The sequence below is a fragment of the Dromiciops gliroides genome, chromosome 4 (genome assembly GCF_019393635.1).
Source record: "Dromiciops gliroides isolate mDroGli1 chromosome 4, mDroGli1.pri, whole genome shotgun sequence".
NCBI lineage: Eukaryota > Metazoa > Chordata > Mammalia > Microbiotheria > Microbiotheriidae > Dromiciops > Dromiciops gliroides.
In genome coordinates, this window is record NC_057864.1 from 425,205,962 (window position 1) to 425,224,108 (window position 18,147).

Here is an 18,147-nt window from a genome sequence, read left to right on the forward strand (position 1 = left end):
TTAGATTTGGTGCAAGGTTCTGGCCTGTCAATATATTTTTGGGTGCTAACTCTAATCTTTCATTCAATATGATAGCCATCCCTCCCATTTTTGTGTCATCTGGGAATCTAACATGCCATGTATGCCTTTATCCAAATCATTGATGAAAATGTTTTTATTAAAAAAGCACAGGGCCAAGCACAGGTAGATTCCCCAGGATGACCCACTGGAGAATGCTTTCCACAGCGGCATCAACAATCCTTTGTTAAGCACTTACTTTGTGTTAAGTACTGTGCTAAGAATTGGGAATACAAAAAAAGACAAAAACAATCTCCAACCTTAAAGAGTTCACATAATAATGGGGGAGAAAACACACAACCATATAAACACAAGATCTATGCAGTGTAAAATGGAAGGTAACCTTAGAGGGAAGGCACTAGTAGTGAAAGGACTGTAAAACACCTCTTCAGACATTGCTCTTTAGGTGTGGCCATGCAACTAGTTGTTCCAAATTCACCTACTTGTACTTTCATTTCTAAAATATTTTTCCATCTTTCCTATAAGAATGCCATGAGAGACTTCAACAAGTACTTTGCTAAAATCTGGATAAATTCTATCTATAGCATTCTCTAGACCCTTCTCCTGACTTTCTAGACTTCTTTTTCCACTATTCCCAGAAGCTCCTCATCCTGGGAGCTGCCTTAACCTGGAAGATCATCCTGAAAAATTACTTTATAGCCCTCATCAGGCCAGGAAGGTTCAAGTCTTCACTCTTCTCTGGGCCCTCCTCCTGACATTTCTCTACCATGCCCCAGCATCCTGGAAGATCCTTCCCGTCCTGTAACCTTCCCACACAGGAAGATTCCTCTACCCTTGTGGCTCTGCCCTTTTATTTGGTCTTTTTCTTCTGGATATATGTTGTTTTCCCCCATTAGAATGTAAGTTCCCCTGGGGTAAGGACTTTCCTTTGATTTCTTTTTTGTATCCCCAGCACTTAGCACAATGCCTGGCACAGGGTAAGCAATTAATAAAGGCTTGGTAATTTGATTTGACTTTCCCAATCTAACTGTTTAGTAACAAGCCAAGTAATGGAAGAGAGGCAAGCTTGATTTGTTATAACACAATAATTAATCTGCAATTCCCTACTTGCCTATAGTTTGTTCCTTGACACTTCTTTATATACTAATAAAGAAGCTTAAGGCTAAAGAGTTGGCTAGGCATATATTGCATAAACAATCAACAGCCTATTCCAGAGAAGGAGTTAAAGAAAAGAAGTGAAGGAGAAAGGCCACAATCCCAAGATAATGGTCTCTGGAAAGGAAATTCTTCTACTCCCTCAGGCAGTAGCAAATGTTAAAAAGTCTTGTCTGGTTTCCTTGAAAGCCTCTATGACTTGTAAGATGATTATAAATACTTTATTCAACAATGGCAAATGAGGTGAAAACAAAGATGTAGATTCTCCCTTTACTACAGACTACACAGTAAATATGAGGTAGCCATCTCACAATTCTACTTGATCCTCAGAGTAAAAGGTCAGAGTATGGTGGGTTCATGTGAAGGCAACCAACCCCCAATATTTGAACAATTCTAAGAGAGAAAGGGAAAGTAGGATAATCTTATTTACTCTTGTTTTTGTTTTGTTTTTGGTTTTGTTTTTGTTTTGCAGGGCAATGGGGGTTAAGTGACTTGTCCAGGGTCACACAGCTAGCAAGTGATAAGTGTCTGAGGCTGGACCTGAACTCAGGTACTCCTGAATCCAGGGCCAGCACTTTAACCACTGAGCCATCTAGCTGCCCCAATCTTATTTACTCTTATGGATTCTATGTATTTACTTCCCAGGTTCTTTAAAGTACCCTGAAGTGCTTGGGGAAAAATAATCACATATAATACAAAACACTTGAGAACTACAAAATTTACTGAGAATTGATTCCCCACCCAGTGCCCTTTCCCAGACAAATGAATTGCCTGGGGCTGACCAATCTTTGTCATTTCCAGACTCTTGATGGACTTATAGACCTTCCCCCAAGCAACTTATCCCCTCCCAATGTTCCCCACCTTTCTTCCCCCCACCCCCCACTATATGATTATTACGAAAAAGAATCCATCTACATTAAGTAGTTTCTATTCAGAGTCAGTAACCCTATACTGAGCAGTTCTATTATTTCTTTTGTCAAAGGTTCACTTACATTAAGTAGCTAGATGTCACTCTGGAGCAATCTTTTGGTCCCCTTTTTGTCCTGTTACCCCATAAAACCTCTGTCCTCTGTTCCCATCTTTGGGTATTCCTAGCTTCCAAGCTTTTCGATACCATGAGCTATAGTTCCTCTGCCCCGATTAAAGACCTTATTTCTCCTATATTGATTGCTTCCTTAATTTCCAAGTTAACACACTCATATATATTTTCTGTTTCCTACTAAAGTCCATACTTACTACCAGTTGTTTTTAATAACCGATGTGGATGACCAAACTTGAAGGAAGAATAACCAAAGAGACATGTATATTTTGGCTTCACAGCATGAACACTACTGCACAATTGAATATGACGAACACAACTCTAGAGGAATAAAAAGAAAAAAAGTTAAATTTTGTAAAAATCATACTGCTAAGTTCTTATCAAATACACACTTTAGTATATGTTTACTTTAAATTAAAATAGATATTAAAAGAATTGGTAGTTACATAAATAATTAGAATGTGCAGCAATAGGAAACCATCGAACCTATACTGTAAGTTGTTTTTTTTTAATCAGCCCACTTAGCAGTAATGGCTAATTTCATTCATACTAGTATATTTTCATAAGAATTTCTATATAAGCATGTAAGACTGCTACAATCAACACAGTTTCATAATTATTATTACTACTACAACACTACAAAAGATCATCTGGTGAATTACCCACTTAAATTGGCATTCCTAATTCCTCCCTCCCTTGCAACATCATTTTGCCTAACATTGTATTTTTAATAACTTTATATGAAATCAACAAAAGTAGAAATGTTTAATGTAACATGTTTTAAAATCTAGTCCAATGAAGAGATTTAGTATATTTAGTATAGTTTCCTCCTTAAAATTAGATTTATTCCCATATTTATTCAATCCTTAGGTAAGAAAATTATATGATGCAAAATTAGTAAGAAATGTTATGATTGGATGTAATCAATGAAAAAATGAATTATCAGAATTTAAGGAATTATCTGTGAAGTTGGACTAGATAATCTCTAAGGTCTCTTTCAGCTCTCAAAACAGTAATTATAATAGTTTACATTTACACAATGCTTTCAATTTTGCAAACCACTTCATTTACATTCTCTTATTTGATAATCAGAACTCTGTAATGTAAGTACTATAGACATTATTATCCCATTTACAAAAGAGAAAGCTGAGCCTCAAAAAGGTTGACTTGCCTGACTTGAGTCCCAGCAGGTGATTACATCATGATGCCTATGACTTGGTTAAAATGTTTTATTGTTATCCTGATAGATTTTCTTGCTGTAATTTAAAGTTATAACAATTATTTAATCATGACATTTGAATAGAATCACTGAGTTTTAAAGGTGGAAGGGACCTTAGAGATTATCTAGTCTAAAGGAGGCTTTTATTGTGGATAATAAAATGAACCTATGATTCCAGGCACTTAAGCTAGACACTTAGGATATAAAGACAAAAAACAAAACAGTCCCCTCCACAAGGTATTTATTTATTTTCCACTTCGGAAAGTAAGGAGTAAATGCAAAATTATATACAGACATGAGGCAGCTAGGTGGTGCAGTGGATAGAGTACCAGCCCTGGATTCAGGAGGACCTGAGTTCAAATCTGGCCTCAGATCCTTGACACTTACTAGCTGTGTGACCCTGGGCAAGCCACTTAACTCCAATTGCTTCACCAAAGAAAAAAACATGTGTATACACACACACACACACACACACACACACACACAATGAGAGGTAATGAAGGGGGAGGAGCTAAAGGCTGGATAGGGAGGAGAGACTAGGAGATGCCAACAACCAAGAAAGGTTAAATAATTTCAGGTCATGACAGCTGATTAATAGCAGAGCCAGGACTAAAACCCAGGTTTCTTGATTCCCAGGACGGTGTTCTTTCCATTACATCATGCCAGCCTGTTTTTAATGTAGGAGGGGTGTGTCCTACATTCTCCCCTTGCCCCACCACCACAACACACATTCTTTTATCAGGTGAGAATGCCTCTTGGGTTGAGTTAAAAATCAATATATGCAAAATTGATGTGAATATCTCACAGATACCCTTGAATCAAATCAAAGGGATAAAATAGGTGCAAAAAACCCCCCTTACTCCATTTGGAAGAAATGAAATACCTCAAATCATTAGATGAAATGAGATGATGCTACATGGGAATTATATTGGGGCTGGATAAAGAAAATCAGGCACACCCTGTGGGGCTTGGATGAAACAGTAAGCCAGTTTGAGTCCAGTATTCCAAAAGCAGGCCAGGTTAGTGTCAAACTGGCTTACTGTTTTATCCAAGCCCCACAGGATGTGACTGATTTTCTTCATCCAGCCCTAATATAATTCCCATGTAGCAAGAGCGTACCTCCTATTGATTATTCAGTTGATAACAGTTAACCAGGCAAAGTTACTTAGCTTTTTCAGTTAAGGGTGACAGATTCTTTGTCACATTTTATCACTTGATGTAGAGTCCTGAAGTTGTCTTCCCCAAGTGGATCTAATTTGTCCTAGGCTCCCAGTGTAAATGCTTGCTGTCAGCCACTGCTGTTCCAGGGTAATGCTATGAATGCCTGCCAATGGAAGTCCAAATTTTCTGGCCTTTTGAACTTCATAAGATCATCCTCTGGTAAAGGGAGTGAAGGGAAGGAGACAGAGACTCCCTCTCCATCCCCTTGAACAGTTTCTTTTCAAGGGCTTGTCAAACATCACCAATAATCCACTAACCACAATAATGTAGCGAATGATCTAGAGTCAGATATCCTAGAGAATAAATTCAAGTGGGACTTAGGAAGAACTACTAACAATAAAGCTAGTGGAGGTGATGGAATACCAGCTGAGCTATTTAAAATCCTAAAAGATGATACTGTTAAAGTGTTACATTCAATATGCCAGCAAATTTGGAAAACTCAACAGTGGCCAACTAGATTCAAGAAGATCAGTTTATGTCCCAATCCTAAAGAAGGCCAAAGAACGTTCAAGTTACAGAACAACTGTGATCATTTCACATGCCAGCAAGGTTATGCTTAAGACTCTGCAATATGTGAATTGAGAATTACCAGAAGAACAAGCTGGTTCTCAAAGAGGGAGAGGAACTAGAGACCAAATTGCCAAGATAGCTAGATTATAGAGAAACCAAGAGTGTTCTAGAAATACATCTACTTCTGCTTCACTGACTACACTAAAGTCTTTGATTGTGTGAATCACAACAAAATGTGGTTAAGTCCTCAAAGAAATTGGAACTCCATTTCATCTTACTTGTCCCCTAAGGAACCTACATGCAGACCAAGAAGCAACAGTTAGAACCAAACGTGAAACAACTGACTGGTTTAAGTTTGGAAAAGAAGTACATGAAGGTTGTATAGTGTCACCTTGTTTATTTCATTTATATGCAAAGTATATCATGTGAAATGCCAGACTGGATGAATCAAAAGCCGGAAATTAAGGTTGCTGGGAGAAATATCAACAATCTCATATATGCAGACCACTCTGATGGCAGAAAGTGAAGAAGAATTAAGAAGCCTCTTGAAGAGGGTAAAAGAGGAAGAGTGTAAAAGCTGGATTGAAGCTTAAACATAAAAAAACCCACCTAACTTCCTGGCAAATAGAGAGAGAAAAATTGGAAGCAGTGTTAGATTTCATATTCTTGGGCTCAAAGATCACTGCAGGCAAAGTAATTATTAGTTTTAAGGAGAAAAAAAGGTTATGGTTTAATTGTTTTTAATTAATAGAGCACAAAGTTTTTTTAAGAGGTTATTTCAAGGTATTATCAATTTTATAATTTTGTAAAGTGTTTCCTAATCTTTCATGAAAATTATTGACTATATTAAAGTCTAGTAGTCCTTCATTACCTGGAGGATCAAATATAAAATCCTGATTGGTTTTTAAAGCCCTTCATAACCTAGGACCTTCCTACCTTTCTAGCTTTCTTATAATTTAATCCCTCCTCCACATACAACACAATCTAGTAACACTGTCCTCCTTGCTATTTTTCCAATATGATACTCTACCTCCAATTCTGGGCATTTGCACTAGCTGTCTGCCATGCCTAGAATGCTCTCCCATCTCACCTCAGTCTCATGCATTCCCTAGGATATTCAAGTCTCATTTAAAATTCCTTCTTCTACAACACCTTTCCGAGGTACTCAGTGTTAGTATTTGTACATGCACTGGAAAAACATAGCTGTTTGCATGGTTTTTCCCCACGGGAATGTGAGCACCTTGAGGTCAGGGACTGTGTTTTTTAAAGTTCCTAATAATAGCTAAGTACCTACTAATTACTAACATATTATTCAAGAATTTCACGTTGAGCAAATCTCTGGCTTAAAACATAAATAAGGGGAAGCTAGGTGGCACAGTGGATAAAGCATTAGCCCTGGATTCAGGAGGACCTGAGTTCAAATCTGACCTCAGACACTGGATACTTACTAGCTGTGTGACCCTGGGCAAGTCACTTAACCCTCACTGCCCCACCAAAACAAAACAAAAAACCATAAATATTTCTGCCTTCATAAAAATAGTTTTCTAAAATAACTATTCTTTTGAAATTTGGAATGAAAAATCCTATTTTATAAATTTTAATTGTCACGATCCATAGAAATCTGGTTCTGGAAAAGGCTAGAAATAAAATTTTAAAATAGCAAAGACTCAACTTTCCCAAATTCTCAGAAGCCTTTTCTATCTCTCATAGTTTTTCTTTATTATCTATTTCATAGCAGACTCAACCAAGTCAATATTTGCCTGGTATACAGTAGGCACTTAAACATAAAAGATCATCTCATTTAAAAAAAAAGGAGATGGAATAGAGATACTGTATACAAACATGGCTGGGGTAGAATTTTAATTGAACAAGAGATGATTATCACAGAAAAATAGACAACTTTTAAAAGCTTTTGTGCAAGGTCAAAGCTGTTAGAATTAAAAGGAAAAAGTGGGAAAAAAGAGAATTTCATAGACAAACAGTGATCAAATGAATACTAGATGGTAGTTTTGAAATGAAGAAATATAGGTTATGAACAATCACATAGAAAACATCCAAACCATTAAAATTAAGATATATAAATTAGTACAACTTAAGCCCTTGGATTGACAAATATGAGAACAATGAAAATATCTGGTTTTGGAAGGCTTTTGGGAAGACAGGAACATCAATACATTGTTGGTGGATTGGTCTAAGCATTCTAGTCAAAAATTTGGAATTATATACAACAACTCATTAAACTGTCTTCAACTCAGTGATACCCATTACAAGGCATATACCCCAAAGAAATCAAAGAAAAAAAGGACCCATGGATACAAAAATATTTAAAGACACACTTTCTACCAAAAAGAATTGGAAATAAAGTAGCAGCCTATTAACTGAAGAATGACTGAACAAGGGGGCGGCTAGGTGGCGCAGTGGATAAAGCACCAGCCCTGGATTCAGGAGGACCTGAGTTCAAATCCAGCTTCAGACACTTGACATTTACTAGCTGTGTGACCCTGGGCAAATCACTTAACCCCCACTGCCCCGCAAAAAAAAAAAAAAAAAAAGAATGACTGAACAAATTGTGGTGTGTAAAATATTCTAGAATCATCAAAAGTTCAGAGAGGCAGCTCAGTGAAATGGACAGTCAGGAAGACTTGGGTTCTAATATCCTCTCAGATACTTGCCATGTATGTGACCCTAAGCAAGTCACTTGAAGGGCTGGACTAGATAACCTTCTAAAATCCCTTCTAGTTCAAAATCTATGATCATATTGTGAGAATTAGAATATTGCCCCCTGCTGGAGAGATACTGTAGGGAAGCCCCGCCATGAAGAGAAGCCCGGTGAGGACAAGTCAGGTGGTCTTCGGTGTCAGGAAACTGGCTGGCTTGCATTTGTAGAGCCGCCTGTTAGTTCTGTCAATCAGGGCTGCCAGCCAATTAGCTTGGGGTTGTGTGTGTAGAGGGCCCTGTTTCCTGTGGGAGAGGGGGCTTCTGGGAGAGAGAAGGAAGGAGAGGACTCACTCTGGTGCAGGAGAGAGAGAGAGAGAGAGAGACACACGCTGGTATGGCGGACCTTCGGGCTGGGCCAGATCAGGGAACGCTGTGCAGCTGGTTCTCCTTGGAGCTGCGGATTCTGGGTGGTGGTGAGTTTGTGTTGTTGAGGCGAGACTAGCTCTTTGGAGCTAGCTGGGCTGGAGGCAGGTTTGGGGTGCCTGGGGTCCTTTTGCCCCAGAGATTTAGATTCTAATCACCTGGGAAGCGCATTGTATTTTTTTCCTTCCCCTATTCCCTTTCTCATTGTCCCTAGCTCTATTAACCTCACTTGTATTTTAAATTTGTTCCCATTAATAAAACCTGTTTTGTTTTTTTGTTTTTGCGGGGCAATGGGGGTTAAGTGACTTGCCCAGGGTCACACAGCTAGTAAGTGTTAAGTGTCTGAGGCTGGATTTGAACTCAGATACTCCTGAATCCAGGGCCAGCACCTTAACCACTGTGCCATCTAGCTGCCCCTAAAACCTGTTGTTTTTTTTTAAAAAGAGGCTGTTAATCTCCTTTCTTACCCCAATATTACAGCGAGCTACCCAATTAATTCTCCCCATACTAAATTTGGCCCTTACAATTTGAATACAAAGGACCCAGATTAAAATTATCCAAACTAAAAGAACACAATATCCAGAATAATGTAAAAAATAACTTCGAAAGATTTCATAATTTAGATAAAAGCAATGACAAATCATGACTTCAAAAAACAATGATGGGGCAGCTAGATGGCGCAGTGGATAGAGCACCGGCCCTAGAGTCAGGAGTACCTGAGTTCAAATCCGGCCTCAGACACTTAACAATTACTAGCTGTGTGACCCTGGGCAAGTCACTTAACCCCAATTGCCTCACTAAAAAACCAAAAAAAAAAAAAAAACAATGATGATGCAATACTGAGATGTAGAATTAAACATACATTTTTTGACATGGTCAAAGCATTGATTTACTTTGATTGACTGTCATTGTAACAAGAGTGAGAGAAGGGGAATGAAGTAAGGGAAAGGAGAAAGATGAGGGAATGAGAAAGACAGGGAGACAGAGAAAGGAAGACAGGAAAGAAAGAGAAAGAAAGAATAATTTTTTAAAGACATAAAAACAAAGAAAGAAAACTGCCCTTACATGTAACTGGAAAAAATAAAATAAATATTTGTTGCTAAAAGATTAAAAAAAAAAGATTAAACATACAAAGATTATTAGTACTTTCACAAGCCAAAATAGGCAAATTTGTTAAATTTCTGCCCAAGAAACAGTCTACTTGATAGCAGCACACAATTCAAGTGAGCTACATTAGGGATTCACACTATAAGGCATAATATATTTTATTTATTTTACAAATACTTAAGATCTTAGATCATCAGTTTGGAGCTGAAATGGCCCTATGACCCCCTATTTTACAGATCAGGGAAGCCCAAAGTGTTAACTGACTTCCCAAGTTGCTGGGTTTTGAAACCCAAGACCTCTGATTCTGAATCCAGACTCTTTCCATTTGACTTAAATGATAGTATTCTTGAGGCAATATGGTACAGTGAAAAAAGCAATAGATTTGAGATCAGAGAATCTGGGTTCAAATCCTGTTTCTGCTTATTTATTGTTACACTGAGCAAGTCTGAGCTTTTGTCTAGATCTCAGTGCCCTATTCTGTAAAAGAAAGTTTTATTTAAATAATTTCTAAGATCTTTCAGCTCTAAATCATATGAAATGTTTTATTCCACATATAAGATAGATAATAAGGCAATACATTAATTACTTTATGATAATATGTCTTTAAAATTAATATACATATTGCTCATGTTGAGCAGTTTGGAACTCAATCTTGACATATATCATAGCTCCAGCATACATTAATCTAGTTACAGAAATAATATACTACAGTGGGAGATAAAAACATGGTTAGGGGCTGAACCTGTAAAGTCATCAGGTTAAGTAATTCCAGGATGAAGAAACACTTTCTACCAATGCATATAGGCATATTCTCTACAATTTATAGTTTATAAAGACCTTTTGATAGAGATATAGTTTTAAAAAATACACTAGTAATGCTTGCAAGAGCGAAAAAGGTAGGGGAAGCAGGCAGTATAGGAAGGTAAATCAAGAAGCATTTATTAAGCCTCATCTAAGTGCCAGGCACTGGAGATACAAAATCATAAATTAAACAGCTCTCATCTATGTCGAGATTGAAGGCCAGCCAACTTTAAAAAATAAAGAGAAAAGTGCAATGCATGTAATTGTAAAACCATATTCTAAGGTAATATGAGATAATGAGGCAATAAATAAATGAGATAATTGTAAAGTGCCCAGTACAGTGTCTGAGACATAGTAAATGCTATATAAATGTTAGTTGTTATTGTTATTGTTATTATTATTATTCCTTATTGTTTGGCTTACATGTACAATAAATCATTTCATAGAGTTTAGATCTGGAGTATCTTAGATATCAACCAGGCCTAAGGATTTTTAACGTGGGATCTGAGACCTTGTTCTAAAATATATTTATTTTTATAACTGCATTTTGATATAATTGGTTTCCTTTGTAACCCTTTGTATATTATTTTATGCATTTACACACATTATTTTGAAGTGTCATCAAAAGTTCCATGACACAAAAAAGGTTAAGAACCATTTATCTAGACAAAATTCTCATTTTATGGAGGAAGAAACTGAGGTCTAGACAGTTGAAATGACTGCCCTCACAGTTTATAAGGAGAGAGAACCTGTTCACAGGCATAGGTAACCGGAATAGGGACTGGACCTGTGATTTAACTGATATAAGGAATTACCAGATGTGGAAATTCCTTCCACCAATGCGTTTAGTGCAACTTATCAGCCCTGAGGTTTATAACCTTTTTGTGTGTGTCATGGGCCCCTTTGGTAGTCTAGTGAAGCCTCTGGACTCCTCAGAAAAAAATGTTTTTAGATGCATAAAGGTCACAGTATTACAACGGAAGCCAGTTTTATTGAAATAGTTATCCATTTTTTTTCGGATGGGGGAGTGAAGCTGCTGTTTTAGAGAGTTGCCCAGAATACAGGGGAGGTCCCAGGGTTCCAGAGACAGTATGTGTCAGAAGTGGGAACTGAAAAGGCTCATCCCAAGAACACACACGAGCACAGGATGTCCCCAAAGCTTAAAACTCCACCGAGACTTTTGAGACACATTGTATATGTACAAATACATGAAAAAAAAAATTCACGGTAATATGGGGGAGGAGAGGGAGGGGTAAGGGGAATGTCAGGAAAACAGTAACACTCATAATTATAATAGACACCCTTGAACACTGTTCACACCAGGTTCGGCAGATCTGCCCTCGCCGCGGGGCAAAGACCGAAGCTGCTGAGTCTCGCCATCCTCCCTCCCGCTTTGGGGACGTGGGATGGAAGACAACTTTCCCGGGACTGGACTGACGAAGGAAATGACACGGGCAAGTCCGCCCGGAGCCGAGCGGGAGGCAGCGGAGGCTGTGACAAAGGGAAGGACTAGCGCTGCCCCGCTGGTGGAGGGCGGCTCCGGGCCGGGGAGATGGAGCCATCCATCCGCGACCGCAGGTGACTGGCAGAGGATGCCGGGGCGGGAGGATGCGGGGCGTCGAGGCCGAAGAGCGAGTGGTAGGAACCGCGGAGGTGGGGGTCACCTCACAAAGAAGGACGAGGGCGGGTGGACTAGCGGTTCGGGGCCGGAGGGCGCCGAGGTCCAGGCCAAGAGCGCCTCTCGCCCCCTCCCCGGGACCCCCGTGCCCAATGCGAGTTTCTCCCTCTCTCCTCAGTCACCCTTTCCCCAAGACCCGCATCGACTCCCTCCCCCAACTCGCGAGGGGCTAAACCCACTCTCAGGGCCCGGGACCCCCGGCGACCGGATCCGCGCGCGTCCGTCGGTCCCTCCCGCCTTACCAGGTGCCGGGCGCTTCGACTCCAGCTCCTCAGGACCCTCGCTGCCGCCATCTTATTCCGGAAACAGCTGCTGCTTCTCCACGCCGGGGGCCGCCTCTGTGTGGCTCCTTAGGAGGGGGCGAGGAAGCGAGCCTCCCCCTGGACAGCCAATCAGGAGAGGGAGCGCAAGCCTCCCACGAAGCGGCCAATAGGAAGGCCGGGGTGGGACCTGGAGTAAACACTGGGCAGGGGGTAGGGGAGGGGGGGGGGGAGGAATGAGGGAGACGGGGCACGAGGCTGCCTAGGTGAGCAACAGTTCTGGTGGGTAGGACCCACTCTGCCCGCATTCCTCGTCCCCATCTCTCTCTCTCTCTCTCTCTCTCTCTCTCTCCCCCTCCCTCCCTCCCGTGTGTGTGTGTGTGTGTGTGTGTGTGTGTGTGTGTGTGTGTGTGTGTGTGTGTGTGTGCGCGCGCGCGCTTTTATGTGCAGGACACTATGCGGAGCTGTGGGGATACGAAAAAAGGCAAGAGGGAGTCCCCGCCTTCAAAGAGCTTACAGTCTGATGGGGGACAACATGCAAACAAATATATGCAGAGCAAGCCATATGCAGGATAAATAGGAAATCATTAACCGAGGGAAGGCTTCCAGTAAAAAACGGGATCTTAATTGAGACTTAAAGGAAGCCAAGGAGGTCAGTAGTCAAAGCATAGGAGGGAGAGCGTTCCAGGAATGGGAGGCAGAGAAAGTGCCAGGAACCGAGAGATGGAGTGTCTTGTTCGTGAAAACAACCAGGCAAATGTCACTGGACGAAAGAGTACCGGGGGAGGAGAGAGAGGGATGTAAGAAGACGGGAAAGAAGTGGGTGTGGGTGGGTGGGTGTGGCGGGGATATGAAGGGCTTTAAACACCAGAGAATTTTCTGTTAGTTCCTGGAGGCGATAGGGAGCAGAGATTTGAGTCACTTGGTCAGACAGACACTTTAGGACTTTGGTGTCGGAATGGAGGATGGATTGGAGCGCAGAGAGGCAGGCAGACCTATGGGCAGGCTGTTGCAACAGTCCGAAGTGTGAGGTGATAAGGTCCTGCACCAGAGTGGTGCTGTGTCAGAGGAGAGAACGGGGTATATGGGAGGGGACGTTGCAAAAGTGAAATAAATCTTGGCAACAGATGGTACGTGGGAGTGAGGAGTAGAGGATGACACCTAGGTCGTGAGCCTGAGGGATTGGGAGGATGTCGGTGCCCTCTGCAGTAATGTCTGTGTAGAAAGGTAGAACACGTTTATTCCTTTATACTAAAATGCTGAGAGGCAAGCAAAGAAAAAAGGTAAATAGTAAAGCCAGTGTCTGACCTCTGACGCTGCTTTGGCCAGCCACTTAACCTTTCAGTATAACCCAAGCACTAAGACTATACATTTTAGAATAGTTGCTGATGTGCATTGGTGATGGAGTTTCCTCATGGGGAGTCCCCTACACCAATGAAATCATAGGTCCGAAAAGGGTGTTGTGGGGGTGGGGGAGATAAAGGAACAAATCTAATAATAGCCAATTCAGGTCAATTCAGCAAGCATTTGTTAACACCAGAAGGACCAGGAGTGTCTATTAACACCAAAAAATTTATTACGATTTTCTTTTGAAAAACAAAAATTTCCAACGTATTTCATTCTTTTCCTTATGGATAAAAAGAGGGTGCATGGCAATTAGCTCAGTTTAAGAGCCATTTTTATGAGCTAGGTAAGAAACAAATACAACATCCAATTTCTTGCCCTCAAAGGGCTTACATTCTATTGGTGGTGTTAAGGCTAGTCTGTCTAAAATATCTAACCAGTGGTTGCCAATAAATTATAAGCTTTAGCAAGAGTTAGACTTTTAAGCATTTATTAAGGAGAATAAGAATTTGGTAAAGAGAGAGAAAGGCCTAGATTCCTATCTATTAAAGGGAGAGAGCATTCCCAACTCTGTTCTCCACCAGAGTCCATAGGAAAGAGACCGAGTCAGAGCGCCAGACTCCCCCTTCTTCCTCCCACAAGCAAACATCACTTCCTGATGTCAAAGAAAAGATGCATGGTCCTTGCCCTCAAAGACCTTCACCTCATGGCGGAGCTTTTCTACCAGCAGGTGGCATCATTCCAATCGTTACAGTGGAAATACAACATATACAAAGACAAGTAAATATGGAGTATAGGCAAAGTAAATAGAAAGCAAAATTCTTAAGTCATCAGGATTCACAAGCATATTTGTTTTATTTTCTTCTGAGAGTCTGAGTGGCATAATACTACAAGGTGTCTCCAAAGTTCCTTTAAGGTATGCTTTAAAACTGCATTAGGACTACTGAGACATAGCTCAAGTACAAGTCTCAAAGTCAGGAAGACCTGGGTTGAAATCTCACTTTTGGATAGTTTAAACTCTCTGGAACATACCTACTAAGTCACAGACCCACAGACCAGTTGGTAGAGGGAATTCCCCAGCCTGAAAAATCACACAAAGCCTTCCTATATCTCTTCCTTATGTTGTAATCTCTTTCTAAGTAGAGACTGTATTATTTTATGCCCTGCTTTTCCAGTCTTTTTATTTCTTCCTACTCTAATATCTCATCCACTTAACTTTTTATTTTCTAACTCAGAAAATGGTATGAGTATTTTATAGGGTACCATAGGAGTGTACCCTACCTCCTTTGAGAACTTCTTTAAGAATGACTCTGGCTCATTTTCCAGCTGGAATCATGGCGGGCACAGAAGAAGAGAAGAAGGTGCCATCTGCTCCAGAATCCCTTCTGAAAAAGTGAAATGCTTTTGCAATACCGAAGGCCAAACATCTGAAGAAGAAAGTGGCTATAAAAAAAGCTCCATAAAATACAGAGAAAAGTTGTCTATGAAAAAGCTAAAGCTTACCACAAGGAGTAGTAGGCTTCTTCCAGTCGCAGATGACAATGGATCAGCACCTTGAAGAGCCACAGGCCACAGTGTGAATGTACAATCCGATACAGGAGCCACAGCTCCTGCCGCAAGGAGGACATTGGAAAACTGTGCTCTCTGTTGCCCGTCAGTTCCTGCGTCTCATTCATTTTTCTTCCTCCAGAGCTTGGAGGCCCATCTCAGTTGTGTGCAAGCTGCTCCTGAGTACTGAACTCCATCGCCCGAGGTCCTTGGCCATCTTCTCCCAGCTGCTGGTGTCTATTCCCAGAGCTCTCAAGTCTCACTTGCATACATCTCTATAGCGAAGCTGGGGACATCCAGTAAGTCTTTGGCCTGAGGCTAAAGACATAGAGTAGGTCTTTAGGAATGCGCCAGTCTTGCTTGCGGTGCAGCCGTCTTTGTTTTTTTGTTTGTTTGTTTGTTTTTTAGTGAGGCAATTGGGGTTAAGTGACTTGCCCAGGGTCACACAGCTAGTAAGTGTTAAGTGTCTGAGGCCAAATTTGAACTCAGGTACTCCTGACTCCAGGGCCGGTGCTCTATCCACTGCGCCATCTAGCTGCCCCTGTCTGTTTCAGTAGCATGTAGATGTTCGAAAGTTTCGCGCATTGGAGCACTTCTGTGTTGGTGATCCTATCTGACCAAGATATGCCAAGGATGCGTCAAAGGCAGTGCATGTGGAAGCTGTTAAGCTTCTTCTCTTGTCTAGTGTATGTAGTCCATGTTTTGCTGCCATACAGTAAGGTACTCAGGATGCATGCTCTATAGACGGCAAATTTGGTTTGTCTTGTCAGTTTACTGTTTGTCCAGACAAGCTTGGCGAGCTTAGACATGTTTGAAGTAGCTTTCCCAATCCTCTGATTGATCTCAGAATCAAGTGACAAATTGTCACTGACAATTGTAAAGAATTAATTGTTATTCGAGGTTTTATTGCCTTGTTGTGCACTGGCCTGGGGCTCCGCAAACCATAAGGTGCTCCACCCACTGGTTGTAGCTGTTGCCAGGGCTCTGGCACCTCACATCATCACCACTCCGAAGCCTACATGGGCCTGGCAAAATTATAATGATTGGAAGCCTAGTGAGGGCAGTCATGTGACTGTCAGAGAGGCCATCCCATTGGCTGGGTCTGTGTGGGGTTTTCTAGGTTTGAGGGAGGAGAATTGGGCATTCTAGGTGGAAGCTGGAAAGCGACAAGCGTTCTGCTGCATATTTTCAGTTGATTCCTGGGCGGTGGTATTTTTTCAGGTATTATAATTTCCCTTTCCCCATTTTATTTCCCTTCCCTTGATCCTAATGATCCTGTCTGTGGTTTTTTTAAAGTTCGTTCTTGTTAAAATAAATCTTGTTCTGTCTTGAGGGAGGCTGCCGGTCTCCCTCCTTGCCCCAATATTGCGGCAAGCCACTTAGCTAGCACTCCCCAATTAAAAATTGGTCCCCACACAATAGAGACATGAGGAGTACAAACAGATGTACAGAAGTGAAATCCGGCTGGCTAGAATGGCAAGCAAAGCTGGAAACTACTATGTGCCTACTGAACCCAAGTTAGTTTTTGTGATCAGAATCAGAGGTATCAGTGGTATTAGCCCAAAGTTCCTAAAAGTATTGCAGCTTCTTTGTCTTTGACAGATCTTCAACGGCACCTTTGTTAAGCTTAACAAGGCTTCAATGAACATGCTGAGAATTGTGGAGCCATACATTGTATGGGGTTATCCAAACCTGAAATCTGTGAATGACTTAATTTACAAACGTGGCTTTGGCAAAATCAAGAAACAGAGAATTGCTCTGACTAATAATGCCCTTATTGAAAAATCTCTAGGTAAATATGGAATTATCTGCATGGAGGACTTGATTCATGAGATCTACACTGTTGGCAAGCACTTCAAAGCTGCCACCAACTTCTTGTGGCCCTTCAAATTATCTTCTCTGTGTAATTTAAGATTCTAAATGTGGGTTCTAATCTGTTCCCCCAGTTTTGGGGGAAACTGACTAAAATCAGTGATAAAATGAGTTTAGGTTTTTAAGGGTTTATTGAAAGATAGAAAGAGAAAGATTGAGAACAGAATTCCAACAGCCTCGCATTCCTATCTTTCCTCAAATTTCCTGTGAAGTCCTCTGCTGCCACCACCACCATCAAGTCAGGAACCCAAAAGAGACAGACCTCTCCGTGCAGGCCCTCCTTCCTCCTTCCTGTCCCCTCCCAGAAAATGGGAGGCTCCTCAAGTTGATTGGCTGGTAGCCTTGGTGGACAGTACCCATGCGCAAATGTTCCTTCCTGAAGCCAAGGAAAAGCCACATTGGCCTTGCCCTCTGAGGCATTCTCCTCATGGTGGAGCTTTCCTATAGTAAGTCTCCAGTAGGTGGCATCATTCCAATCATTACATCTCCTTGGGGTGGAATGAAGAAAAAGACTACTCATTTTGTGGAAGTTAGAGATTCTGGTAACAGGGAAGACCAGATCAACAGGCTTATTAGAAGAATGAACTAAAGGTTGTTACCATGATTGTTTTTCTAATGGTCTGTTAATAAAAATGGTTGTGATGAAATCAATATTTGCTCTATTGGACACGTTTCTGATTAATCAGATTATATGCTTAGTCATATCCTTAAAGCTAAAGTTCAGGGCTGGGGACCTAGAGATAAATCCTGGAGAATAGAGAGTAGGGGGTATATTTGGTGACAAATGGATCCAAGCCACTAGGACCACATCAACCTGTTGCTGCCAGACATTGTTTGGCGCACTGTACCTTACAAAAGAACATGTTTGTTGGGTAGAAGTTGCTGTAATTACCTGTGGTATGTGTAGCTGTTTCTGTAGAGAACATTTTTAGAGAATGTTTTGACAGTCCTTGTTGACACAAATATTCTCCTTATTTATAATGTGATTAAAATGGATTTTTAGACGTCTATCTTAAAAAAAAAAAAGAATGACTGAAGCTGTGGAAAAATTGGAACATTAATACATTGTTGGTGGAGCTGTGAACTGATTCAACCATTCTGGAGAGCAATTTGGAATTATGCCCAAAGGGCATTTGACCCAGCAATACCACTTTTGGGTCTTTTTCCCAAAGAGATCATAAAAAAGGGAAAAGGACCCACATGTATAGAAATATTTATAGCTGCTCTTTTTGTGGTGGCAAGGAATTGGAAATTGAGGGGATGTCCATCAATTGGGGAATGGCTGAACAAGTTG

At 41.0% G+C, this 18,147-nt stretch overlaps 1 protein-coding gene and 1 pseudogene across 1 annotated transcript in view; one reads left to right on the forward strand and one right to left on the reverse strand.

Moving 5' to 3' along the window:
* DBT (dihydrolipoamide branched chain transacylase E2) overlaps window positions 1–12,175 on the reverse strand; it is a 51,893-nt gene extending 39,718 nt beyond the window's left edge. The window contains exons 1-2 of the mRNA XM_044002550.1: window positions 12,072–12,175; window positions 2,410–2,533 (exon numbers count right to left, since the gene is read on the reverse strand). Coding sequence (XP_043858485.1) covers window positions 2,410–2,533; window positions 12,072–12,122 — 175 coding nt within the window. The 5' untranslated portion in view covers window positions 12,123–12,175. The remainder of the gene's footprint in view (window positions 1–2,409; window positions 2,534–12,071) is intronic.
* Window positions 12,176–16,296: 4,121 nt separating this feature from the next.
* On the forward strand, window positions 16,297–17,922 carry LOC122754275 (annotated as a pseudogene).
* Window positions 17,923–18,147: the final 225 nt, after the last annotated feature.